The sequence below is a fragment of the Arachis hypogaea genome, chromosome 4 (genome assembly GCF_003086295.3).
Source record: "Arachis hypogaea cultivar Tifrunner chromosome 4, arahy.Tifrunner.gnm2.J5K5, whole genome shotgun sequence".
Lineage (NCBI taxonomy): Eukaryota > Viridiplantae > Streptophyta > Magnoliopsida > Fabales > Fabaceae > Arachis > Arachis hypogaea.
In genome coordinates, this window is record NC_092039.1 from 1,982,022 (window position 1) to 1,995,123 (window position 13,102).

The 13,102-nt window shown below is 35.5% G+C and overlaps 1 protein-coding gene across 28 annotated transcripts; it reads right to left on the reverse strand.

The window, feature by feature from the left end:
- Positions 1-355: 355 nt before the first annotated feature.
- LOC112795676 (uncharacterized) lies at positions 356-6,716 on the reverse strand. Of its 28 annotated transcripts, none has more exons than XR_011880843.1 (13): positions 6,552-6,716; positions 6,297-6,422; positions 6,150-6,212; positions 5,872-5,938; positions 5,646-5,746; positions 3,632-3,676; positions 3,254-3,550; positions 2,769-2,871; positions 2,010-2,097; positions 1,869-1,918; positions 1,699-1,772; positions 1,471-1,566; positions 356-815 (listed from the first exon to the last, which is right to left on the reverse strand). XR_011880843.1 is itself a non-coding variant. In XM_072234772.1 (12 exons), the coding sequence occupies exons 1-11, from the start codon at positions 6,576-6,578 to the stop codon at positions 1,508-1,510; spliced, it is 1,041 nt and encodes a 346-aa protein (XP_072090873.1). In that variant the 5' UTR covers positions 6,579-6,716; the 3' UTR covers positions 356-815; positions 1,471-1,507. The 28 variants fall into 28 exon arrangements, 15 of the variants coding, with proteins under 15 accessions (XP_072090873.1, XP_072090872.1, XP_072090871.1 ...); XR_011880844.1 differs by having other exon boundaries at positions 1,471-1,575; XR_011880835.1 differs by having other exon boundaries at positions 1,471-1,575; positions 2,019-2,097; positions 6,297-6,431; positions 6,552-6,709.
- Positions 6,717-13,102: the final 6,386 nt, after the last annotated feature.

Below are 13,102 nucleotides of genomic sequence, written 5' to 3' on the forward strand. Positions count from 1 at the left end.
ACATCACATTATTTTTAATTAGTAAAAACAAATTTATGCTATTTTTTATACTCATCATAATGAGAACTGCTTTACCTGACAAATACAGAAACAGAGCAATACGTGTTTCTATCTAAATGAGACACGAAAAATCTATTCATATAGACAATTTTCTGAATCTATACCTTAGAATTTGCCATTAAATAATACTAAAGTAGTACTTTCTCATTTGACCAATTTTTTTTTAGTTTTTCTGAATCGTTTACTTTGGCTAGATTGCAACCCCAAGGGTTTCCAGAACACCCTCATTTCATACACAAATATAATCAATAATAATTAAGACTTTTTTTTTCAGCATCAGTGGCACATGGGAAAATAACACTGGCACCACTTTTGGGCCACAATTTTATTGCAGTGCGTTCCATATGCATACCACTAACGGTGGCTTCCACTTGCAAGTTGCATCTCTTTTCTATAATTCTTCCTCTATATAGTGCTTATTGAAGTGGAAGGAAACATCAAAAACACAAGAATGGATTCAGAATATACCATTAGGTTTCAGAATTTCTGTTGCTTCATGATAGTTAGCTATATGCATTTAAGTACAGCTGTATTCTCACAAACGAATCATGCATACACATACACATGCAACGGTTCTATAGCTGAATGCAACCAAGAATATGAGATGTTGATGGAATCGGAAATAAGCCGACGATTTCTGGAGGAAAAGAAGTATATTTCTTATGGAGCTCTTGGCAGAGATAAACCGGCTTGCAACGGTGAACGTGGCGAAGCTTACAGTAAAAATGAAGGGTGTCTTCCTCCCCCTTCAAACCCTGAAAATAGAGGTTGCTCAAAATACTATCGCTGTAGATCTGATTCTTAAGACTGCAATTTTATAGAAGGATCTTAATATTGTTGATGAAGCATGCATTCAAATAAAGTTTCTAATAGTCTACTTTCATCATCAATTGTTACATCTATGCTACTAATCTCACCTAGTAAAGGTTGTATGTCTCTCACTTTCATGTCCTTATGAATGAACTTGTTAGGTGTTTTGATCATTAGTTAAGATTAGCCTCTAGGGAGAGTTTGAGACCCAATATTGAATTAAGATACCACTTGTATATCAGTATATGGCTAGAGACAATTTGGGAATATAATAGAATAATACCCCTCTAACAAATTTTTAGTTAGACACTAGTTTTCAACAATTTTTTAATCACCAATTTAATCTTTAAATTTTTATTTCGTTAGACAAATCAGTCTCTATACTATTCGTCTATATGTAGAGACTGATCTAAAAATTTTAAAAATTTTTAGGGGAATGATATTTCTTCATTAAATAAAAGGGATTGATTTTTCTAACTCTTCTATCAAAATTTGACATATAGATTGGTTTTCCTAACAAGAAAAAAGTTAGGAACTAATTTAGTAATTAAAATTTGTTGACTGAAAATTTGTTAGGGACTGATTTGGAATGTTACTCACAGTTCAGATCAGGGTGCTTTGGCAATGCTGCTATCATCTATACTGGATTTTGCTTCCTTGAAGCCACATGGGTTGGCTTTTTCCTTTCTCCAAATCCTATATCAACTATTTATTTCTTTAGATAACTATTAACAAGAAGCTTTCATGCCTGTTCCGAATTGCATTCAATGGAACTTGTCAACTTGGAAATAAATGCTAGAGATGAATGAATGACTAGATTTGTATTACCCAATAAAACGCACATTCCAAGGAAACCAACAACAGTATAAGCAAGAGCAGCATGAAATGAGGGATGATATTCTCTACAAAATAAGAGAGTACAAAGTTTCAAATAATCATTACAAAAACTCGTCCAGCAATATTAATCCCTCAATTGGACATAAACATACAAAATGTACCCTAGACTCCCTTCCAACAGCCCCCTTTCCAGCTTCATCCATTACAAACTCTAGAAAAAAATGCAGTGGTCATGTGCAGATTTTCCATTTTGAACCAGGAAAAAAAAAACTATGGATAGTTTGATTGAAGGAAGAAAATACCAGTATTACTTGGGTTTAAGCCTCCACACTTCTCGCACATTCGACGAACCGTCTGTGATTTCAGCAACCAGACTACTAGCCATCACACCTGCTCAAATAAAGGGCACTCATGAAATCACAACAGCTTAATAAGTGGAAAGAGGAATGAGCAATGAACCAGTAAATATATCATGATGAAGATGGCATAGCATGCTTGATAATTCCCATTGCGCAATATGATCAAACTTTTGATACTACAAGAGGACATGAAATTCACAATTCTATGATTAGGTGCCAAATAATAACTCAGACATAAGACTCCTTGTATGCGTGTAATTAGGATGGAAACCTAAGGGTGCGTTTGGATTGTGTTTTCACTGTTTTTTATTTTCAGAATTTTGTGAAGGAAAAAGAGAGAACAGGAGGTGAGAACAGAAAATAGGATTTTATTGTTTTTCCTAATTTCTCTTTTTTCTTCACAAAATCCAAAAAACAAAAAATACTAAGAAAGAAAACAAATAAAAACGCAAACCAAATGCACCCTAATATTTCAATAAATTAGTAGGGCAGTTATTATTATGAGTTGTTTGCAGCAATGACAATATTTTAATTTTTAAATTTTAGAACTGCTGAGTAACAAGATATACAAAATCAGAATAATTTTATTGCACCGATACAAAGTACTGGCGTCCCTGAATAATTTAGAGGATTGGCACAACTGAATTGAGGACATATAAATTTTAAGTTTCTCAATAAACTAAGAAATGTAAAGATGCTCACCATCTTTCTCAACCACAGACAGAAAACGCCGAGTTCCACCACCTACTCCAAAATAATATTTCTTTGCAGCAAAATACAAAGTCCCATCAGGATGTCGGAGGCACTGTTAATAATTCAATAGATAAGAAAACCAATATGTTTATAATTAAAAAAAATTACATAATTACACAAACAGAAAACGAACTTAAAGTACGTTGCAATGACTCGCCATAGAAAACTGTTGCTTTAGTTAATGACAAAGACTTTGCTTCAATGTGTTACAGGTGTAATTATGTATTTGTTATAATATCAGCGAAAATATCTTAAGTTTTAACCTCAAAAGTCGCACATACATAATAGGTTCCAATCTTATATTAACAACAACAACAAGACCTTATCCCACTAAATGGTGTCGGCTACATGGATCAAATAACGTCATTGTGCCTTATCATGTATCATGTCTACAGTAAGATCATTCACTCATAGATCTCGTGTATAAAACATACCTTCTTGATAAGATTATAGAGATTTTGGAGACTGTTGATTGAGTAAACTGTCTCTGCCATCAGAATAAAGTCATAACCAGCATTTTGAGTGTTTTCTACATGTGTAGCAACATAAGGAAGCAGCTTATCAACTTCATTCCAGTCACCAGCATAAAAACGAACGTCTATCTTGTCACAATTTGTCAAGTTTGATGACAGTGGATGAGACTTATTGGAAAGATTTGAATTTAAATTAGGAATGGTGAGGCAACGTAGAACCTCAGCATTGAAGTCTTGAAAATGTACAGCAGCTGCCCCCTTAAGCAACCAGAAGAAATACATTATTATGTTTTCTGAATTATAGGACTCTGATGCAATGCAATTTAATCATAGACTCACCTCAAACAATGCAAAGATTCCAGGCAGTCCATGACCACATCCAAGCTGAAAATACAATACAGAAACTGAGAGAGAGTAGGATAGCTTACACCAAAAGATATGCCTTATGCATGTCTTATTAATTAACTTCTATAAAAACTATAGATTTCTGAGAGAAAACCAGACTAGGCTCAAATGATCAGGTTGTCAAGTTCGCAGTTCCTAAAAACGGACAAGGGAGCTAGGAACGTAAAGCATAGGATCATAACACAAATGCTTCTACCTATTCATACACAGTAATATATATCAGTATATATGTACTTATGCAAAATAAAAAAAACTGTGATATATCTAAATATATTTCATATATTTGTTTCAAAATTATTATTCATGTGAGTTTGTATTCTTTTTTACCAAAAACAAGTTAGCCATATATCAAAACAAAACAAACAACAAACATGCAGAAAAATAATAAAATTCTGAACGGGGAAGTAAAACACCAGATTGCAAAAATACATCTAGGAAGACGAACAAAACAGTAAGAACTGAAGGACAGCAAAGCAAGGAGTCATGGGTCCCCGTTGCACCTCAGCCATTAGGATGGTCACAGATCCCATCAACTATACTCCATCCTGCCACGGTGTCACCACCCTGGTCAAGTTGCATCCCGAGACACGTGGCAAGTTGCGGCTCCAACAACATCAAGCACCAATCAGTTCAAACTTGCTCTTGCAGCAGCAGCAGCAGCAAGTAGGTACTGTGGTTCATTAAGGTAAAATTGGGGATTTGATACATTTAGATTGGGGAAAGGCCAGCAGGCTGGGGTTTTGTGCTCCCTACCCTGGCCGAACATCCAAAAATGAATGAAAAATCCAGAGTAAGTGTTAAGAACTGTGTTCTACATGTGATTTTGACAACCATGCAAAATATTGTGTATACCAGGAAGAAAGGGGTGATTGGTCCAAGGCCAAAGGTTGAGAAATGAGATAAAGAAAGGAGTCCATTACTAGCTCACAAGGAGTGTGAAGGTATTGACTGTATATGAATGAAGGGTATATGCAGCACTGAGGGAGAGGGAATTAGTTAGACTGCCAGTCAGTGAGTTACATTTCCAAAACAAATTAGCATAAATATTTTAATATATCTATTTTATGTTACTTTGTTTTCTACTCTGAGGCTCTGATCTCATTGTGGCAATGTGTAATATACACCACAGTATTTGATTTAAGCACAATTCAAGTGTCTTCAATTGATAGATTTTCGGAAAAGTAAATTTTATGGGATAGGATTAGACCTTTGACCTCTATTTAGTGTAAATATCACAATCTTTCTAGAGAAATTTCCCCCCTCCGATATTTTAAAGAATTGGAAACTTATGCTTTTTAGTTATCTTTTCCTTTTGTTTGTTTTCTACTCTTCTTGTAAACAGGATGTGGTATATCCCCTAGTCCCGTAATCTTGCATTAAAAAAATTTGCAAGAGCAGGTGTTTTATGGGTCCCTAGGCATCCCCTTTTCCTGCTGCTCACGTTAGGACAGTTTGAACCAATCTGTGTTAAGTTGCCATAAATTTTCTTGCAGGAAATAATTTTTGAGTTCATGCAACTAGGCAAGGGCAAACAAGAGAAAAAAAAGAACAAATGATATGATTTAACAATCCAAGAAAGCATCTTGTATTTCTATCGGTAGCTTGTAGTATAGTTATTTTACATAGGCCAGGCAATCAAACGTTCAATAGGAATAGGCAACTCAATATCCCCATTAAAAGCATGAATTTTGATGTTGGAATTGCAAATTTATTATATCCCATGAATATTGTGACATTTAATCCATAAAACTGTTTCCATAGGGTAACACCAAATCGTTCGCTTCACTTATAACCCTACCACTAAACACAACAACACTAACAATGATTGTGTTGAAGGAATAGAAGCAATGTATTCCAAGTACTACTAAAGATGTATGCGGCAATGATATTTTACAATAACATTCAGTGCAGAATCAAGACAACTAAATTCATAAAGGGGGAAGCCCACCTCTAACACTCGCTTGCCGCCAAACGAAATAAGCCCACTTTTGATATCACAACGAAGGGCTTTAATCAGATCAAGGGAACCTTCCCACAGCTTCAAACCCCCTAGAATCCACAGCCAAACATTTTTGGAAACCGAAGTGAACAAAAACCGAAACTGCTTTATTAGCCAAACATGAGGATCAAGCAAGAAAAAATAAACAGAAATGCAAGGAACAAAATGTTACTACCTTCATATTTGCCAGGAACTAAGTCAGAATTAGATAAACCAAAAACTTGTTGGGTATTCACTCGGCCCTGACAATAGTACATACGAAACAAATTCATCCACAGAAATCACACAACAATTAAAAAACTAAGCAACAATCTCACTTCTAAAATCCTAGGATCATGTTTGGATTTCATATAAAAAGATTAAAAGGAAAACTCTTCCTTTAATAACAAATAAGATAAGATAACCCAAATCCAAATACAAATAACGAATTGTAAACAAAGAAAGAAACTTTACCTTGAGCAAAGTAATTCCATCTAAATTTACTGATTCCACACTGTGTTTGACGGAAGAATGAACCTATTTAGATGAAAAAAATCCCCTTTGAAGAAACGGCACCATTTCAAAGCAACCGTTATACAGAAACAAAAGAAGGAAGAAAACCTCAGAGGGGAGAACTTCAACGCAAGGAGGAGGAGGTATAGAAGGTGCTTGTTGTGCAGGATCGTCGAAAATTCCAAAACCAGAAGCGGTGGAAGAGAATAATTGAAACGTTTCGAAACTAGGTTTCTGAACATTCTAAGAGAAATGATATTACAGCAATAATAATGATAGTAATCAGAATAAGTGCAACGCATGAATTGAATTGAATTAAGTTGAGTAGTATGAAGAAGGAGGAGTTATGAATTGAATAGTGACCTCAGAGTTTGAGTTGGTAGCCGCCATTTGTTGAGCTTCTTCAGTGATACCACGGTAGCTGGCGCCGTTCTGCTAAATCGAAATGCTTTTATAAAGCAGCACAAATTAAGAGACCTCCTGAGTTACACTGATGTTACATTTTCAAATGGGTGAGACTCATAACAAAGATATTTAAAACGTCTTTAAATAAGAATCTTTGATTTTATTAATTACTTAGATTATTATATATTATATTTTTAATATATGATATAAATTAAAAATGTTATTATTATTAAAAAATATTATTATATTTTAAAATTATTATTTTAATTTTAATACTAATTTTTAATTTAAATTTAAATTTTTAATAAAAATTTTATTAGAGGATTATTCTTGAAAGAAATCGATCTTAAAAGAATCCATCTCTTCTCATTATCCATCTGCTACTTATAGTGGTCATGAAAGAAATTAATCTCTAGTCTGCTAAAAAACAAGGTCTTGTTTTTGAGATACTCGTAAATCACACTAATTTTTTTTTAAAAAAAAAAATAGCTTCATTAGTCCATAATCTGGAAACATTTAAAAAAATGTAAGGAAATTTCTTTGTAAAATCATATAAATCAGGAGTGTAAATTTGGGGACAAACATAGAATAAATCACCAACTGTCTATGTAATCATAATAAATATAATTTTAGGACTCAAATTTTATGATAAATTTTTTCTGTGAAAGAAATATCGTCCTCACTTAAAAAGGGTTAACACTTTTAAATTTTTTATTTTGGAGTATGTAGAAGAAAGGAGCGCGGACAACGCGACATGTGAAAGAGAGAGGTAGTGGGTAATGGAAATGAAAAATGAAAAAAAGGAGAGAAAGAAAGGTGATGGTGGAAGGAGATAAAAAAATAGAAATATGAAAAGAAATAAAAGGGATTAAAATTAGAGTTACCAGAAGATCAAAATTAGAATTTAATGAAAAAAAAGGATAAAAATGAAAAATTGTATGTCTTAAGAGTTGTGTTTTAGAATAAAGAAGAGATACTAAAAATACGTATTTCATATGTACTTGTACGCTAACATGTCCATAAAAAATTTATATTTTATTAAACAAAAAATAGATATGTATCGTCGTGTTTATGTCTCTGGTAGACATAGGCACCAAATAAACGCTGCCATACTGATGACAACATTCCATAATTTGGTATAGCTGTATTTTCATAATTCGCTATAGCTAAATTGGTATCCCACAATTGTTTTGGTGTAACTAAGTTGGGTTAGCTCGCTAGTTTACTTTAAACAGTGTTAGAAAGTTTGAATTTTATTTTGTGCATAAAATAATCTATTGGGTAGTGACAAATCTTTAAATAAAGCGCCGATTCGCAATGAATTAATCATTGACTTGTTGGATTGAAGAATATGCGGAGGAAGAATTGTTTTGGTGTTTATTTTGACAATTAATCATTTTTTATAACATATTTATTTTAATAGACAATCTAATTGTTGATTTGTTTTCAATATCTTTTGAAAGGAGTAAGGCTAAGATAAGTTAGAATCGATAGTTAGAATCTGTTTATAGTTGATAAAGGCAGTTAGGAGTAACCTGTATTAGCTGTATAATAGGTAATTAGTCATAACACTTGTAGAGCATATATGAGAAGAACAACTCTCTCATTGTAATAATATACAATAATAATACACTTACACTCTAAAAGTCTCTCTCATACTTTTTCTCTGTTCTTACACTATAACTGGGGTCTGATACCTTTGATGGTATCAGAACTTCAAATCCACAGCAATAGCGGAATCAAAAAGTAAAGAGGTTCAAGCGTTCACTAATCCAATAGGAATCAAACTCGACGGAGATAACTTATTGCCATGAAAAGATCAGGTTGAAGGTACCATTGAAGGATATGAACTCACGAGTCATGTTCTTGGAAGAGAAATTCCTGACATGTTCGCCACAGAAGAAGATAAAAAGAATAGAAAGCTATCAGCAGAGTAAAAGATCTGGAAAAAGCAAGATGCGCTGGTAAAGACACGGCTTTTTGCATCGATAACTCCCTTAATCACAGCTAGAATGGTTGGATGCACATACCTTCATCAGATTTGGAAAAAGTTAGAGACATTCTTTGCCTTACAAATTAGGACAAAAGAAAATCAACTGAGAATAAGTTGAGCAACATCAAGAAAGAAGGTGTAATGTGTGAATATTTGTTGGAAATAAAGAAAACGGTAGATGCGTTAATTTTAACAGAAATTCATATGAATGAAACAGAATGTGTGAATGCGATCTTGAGAGGGTTGTCCGAAGAGTACAACCCATTTATTACAGTATTCAATGCAAGAAAAACTCCAGTCACAGTGGATGTTCTTGAATCGATACTTCTTGCTTAAGAGGAGTGCATTGAGAAATTTAGAAGGTCAGAATTCATGGTGCAAGAAGATGTAGCATAAAGAAGATATAATAGCGAAGAATTTAGTAGAAAAAATGGTGGACATTGAAGCTCCAAAGATGGATACAATAGAGGAATCGGTAGAGATTATATGAATAATAATAGTAGTTACCAGAATTTTCGAGGCAGAGGTAAAGGTTATGGTGCCTCAAGAGGAAGAGGCTGATTTTTTCAAAAAAGGCCTACATGTCAAGTGTGTCAAAAGTTTGGCCACTCAGCTTTGGAATGTTGGCATAGATTCAATAAATAATTCATTGGTTCTGGCTCGCATTTTAAAACTCAAGCAAATCTTACAACCACAGATGCATTTAGGGCTCCTTCAACAGTGTTTGATCCAAATTGGCACCCTGATTCAAGCACCACACACCATATGACTCCAGATGCTTCTCAGTTCATAGAGTGTCATCCATATACAGGCAGTGAGCAAATGCAAGTTGGGAATAGTAATTTTTTACACATTGCAAACATTGGTAGCTCTTTACTTAAGCCATTTTCAACTTCAAACTATGTCAAACTGAAAAGACTTATGCATGTCCCATATTTAACCAAGAATCTGCTTAGTGTTTATAAATTTGTGTGTGATAATAATGTTTGGGTTGAATTTCACCCTAATGCTTATTATGTAAAATGTCAAGGTTCCAAGGAGATACTTTTTCAAGGAACTGTTGATCATGGCCTCTACTCATTTGGACCAAATCACAAAAACTTACCTGCTACACATATCACCACTGTCAAAGAGAATGCTACTTTTTGACTTTGGCACCTAAGATTAGGTCACCTCTCTAATAATGTCTTGGCACAAATCCTTAAGTCTTGCGATATTCTCTTTAAAGTTCCTGATTTGATTTGTAATTCTTGTTGTCTTGGAAAGTCTCAACAACTCCCTTTCCTATTTCCACATCTGAATATCATAGAGCTTGTATACACAGATATATCTGGGGACCCTCCCCAATTTCATCAATAAATGGTTCTTGTTATTACATTCACTTTTTTTAAACATATTCTAAATTCACTTGGATATACTTATTGCACAACAAATCACAAGTACATGCAGTCTTTATGCACCTTAAGAAAATGGTAGAGCTCATAGGGATGTCAATGGAGCGGGACGGGGCGGGGAATGCCTCCCTGCTCCCCGTCTCTGCCCCCATAATTAATCTCTATTCCCGCCCCGATCCCGGCCGTGGGAGAATAATTGTCCCCATCCCCATTCCCCGCGTTCCCCGTATTTTTCGCGGAGCTCCATTCCCCATCCCCTTGTGTTTAACATTCATATGAAAATTATAGTAAAAAATATCAAAAAAATAAAAAACAAACTAAAAAATACTATTACAAACACACAAACATATCTTATTCAAAATTATAAGTCCACAAATACAACATAGTAAATTATAGTCCATAAAATAAAATCTTAATAAGATATAGTCTTTAACATCAAGTGGAAACTGGAGAGAGTTGGGGCTATGGGAGAGAACAGCGTATGGTGCTGTGGGAGTTTTGTAGTTTGAACAAACTGGAGATGGAAGAGAGTTGGGACTGGAAATAGAGAGTAGATGGCGCAGCAAACAACACAGTGAGTAGGGAAGACTGAATAATAGGGTTAGGGTTTTTTAATTGGTGAAATTACTAAAAAACCCCTATGTTAGAAATAAAGTAAGGTTACTTAAGAAATTTCAAACATTCGAAGAATTATTGGGGATGGGGCCGGGATCCTCGCTCGGGTTCCCGCGCCTATCTCAGGAGAATTTTGCTCCCCATCTCCATCCCCACGGGAAAAATTCCCAACCATCGGGGCCCCATTCGAGGCGGTCTCCGCGGGGATCCCCGCCTCCTGGGAATTTTTTGACACCCCTAAGAGCTCCAATTAGGTGTAAAGATTAAACAAATTCAATTTGACAATGCAAAGGAATATGTTGCTTTAACTAAATCTCTCAGTGGTGAAGGTATCCAACACAGGTTTTTGTACTCCTATGTTCATCAACCAAACGGCAGCATAGAGCGGAAGCACAGACACATCACTACTATGGGTATAACCTTGTTGGTAGAAGCAGGTTTGCTTATGAAGTTCTGGGGAGAAGAGTTTGTAACTGCTGCTTACTTAATCAATTTTCTGCCCACTGCTACCTTGAAATTACCTCACCAAGCCAGAGACTGTTTGGCAAGACTCAGTCCCTAAATATGATGAAAGTTTTCAGTTGCTTATGCTTTCCCAATACAAGACCTTACAATGAAACCAAGTTGTAGTTCCGTTCTGAAGCATGTGTGTATCTCGGGCCTGCTCCATAATATAAAGGCTTCAAGTGTCTGACAAGAACTGGTCATATCATTATCACAATGAATGTTATTTTTGAAGAAAAAGTGTTTCCCTTCAAAGATCCCAGCTATGACTTTATTTCATCATTACCCAAACTTGCTCCTCCACCCATACCTACCAAAATTGCCTCTCACGAACTCTTAATCTGAACCATCACCCCTAACACCAATTCAATCATCTACTTCAACATCATTTTTGCCAACTTAGCTCTTACTTAACCAACCCTCTCCAACCCACAGCCCACAACCTTCAACAGATGCTCCAACTCAAACTATCCAATCTCAAGTCATTCAAAATTCTTACCCCATGCTCACAAGAGCTAAGAGTGGAACCTTGAAACCAAGATTATTTGTAGCTGAGCTCAAGCCACTAGAACCAAAATTTGCAAAAGAATCCCTCATTATTTCTTATTGGAAGCAAGCCATGGATGAAGAATACGCTGCTTTAATGAGAAATCACACTTGGGATATTGTCGAGTTATTGCCTCGGCGATAAGCAACCGGAAACAAATGGGTCTTTCGTGTTAGATGTCACCCTGCTGGATCGATCAATAGGTACAAGGTCCGACTCGTTGCTCAGGGATTTCATCAGTGACCCAGTATTTACTTAAAAGAGACATTCAGCCCTATAATTCATTCTACAACAATAAGAATTTTGCTCACTCTTGCTCTCTCTAATAATTGGTCAATCAAACAATTGGATGTCAATAATGCTTTTCTTTAATGGAGAGCTCGGTGAAGAAGTTTATATGAAGCAGTCGTGTGGTTATAAAGTAAGAAATTCTAACGTGGTATGCAAGCTCACAAGGTTGCTGTACGGGCTGAAACAAGATTTCAGGGTGTGGTTCCTTAAGCTCACAGGGGCACTGCAGAAACTTGGCTTTATAGCCACCAAGTCTGATGTTTCACTCCTCTATAAAGCTCCACCAACAACCACAATTTTCAATTTTCTTTATGTTGATGACATCATTGTCACCGGAACTTTACCTAGTGCAATTTCTGAGCTCATCAAACAGCTCAATGATAGCTTCTCACTGAAAGATATGGGTGATCTTTACTATTTTCTTGAAATTGATGTTCGGCCAGTTGTAAGTGGTCTCTTGCTCACACAGTCAAAGTACATCATGGACCTTTTTAAAGGAGGCAAGTTTTGAAGATTACAACCCTCTTCCCACTTCTCTGACATTCAATTTAAAACTCACATCCACTGCTGGTGACCTCTTGACAATCTGAGTCTCTATTGATCCAATGTAGCCAGCTTGTAATACCTTACTATAACTAGGCCAGATATCACTTATCCAGTCAACAAGGTGTGGCAATTCATGTGTAGCAACCACGCGAGCCTTACTGAAAAGGGGTCAATCAAATTCTATGATACCTTCAAGGCACAACCACCTTGGGTCTCCATCTACAAAAGATGCAGAACTTCAAACTTACAGGATACATTAATTCGAATTGGGCCTCGGATATAGAGGATAGAAAGTCGACAACGAGATTTTGTGTTTACTTGAGGCCATATCTTATCTCTTGGTCATCGAGAAAGCAAGTCTCAGTTTCAAGAAGCAGTAATGAGGCCGAATATAGAGAGGTATGCAACCTAGTTACAGAGCTCTTAGCCATCAAGAAGTTCTTGTTCGAAATTCGCATCACACTGCTTGTTCCTATGATTTACTATGACAATCAAGGAGCTATCCAAATGGCTGTGAATCCAGTCCATCATTCACAGTCCAAACACTTGGAAATTGATCTACACTTTCTCAGGGATCATGTTGCAAAAGACATGTTACAGGTGCATCACGTTTTCGAAT

Coding starts and splice junctions, on each gene's coding strand:
- LOC112795676 (XM_025837748.3), bottom strand. CDS start 6,578: ATGGCGGCTACCAACTCAAACTCTGAG. Junction 2,872..3,253: donor TCTATAATCTTATCAAGAAG/GTATGTTTTATA, acceptor AATTATTAACAG/TGCCTCCGACATCCTGATGG. Junction 2,098..2,768: donor GTCTGTGGTTGAGAAAGATG/GTGAGCATCTTT, acceptor TTATTTGAGCAG/GTGTGATGGCTAGTAGTCTG.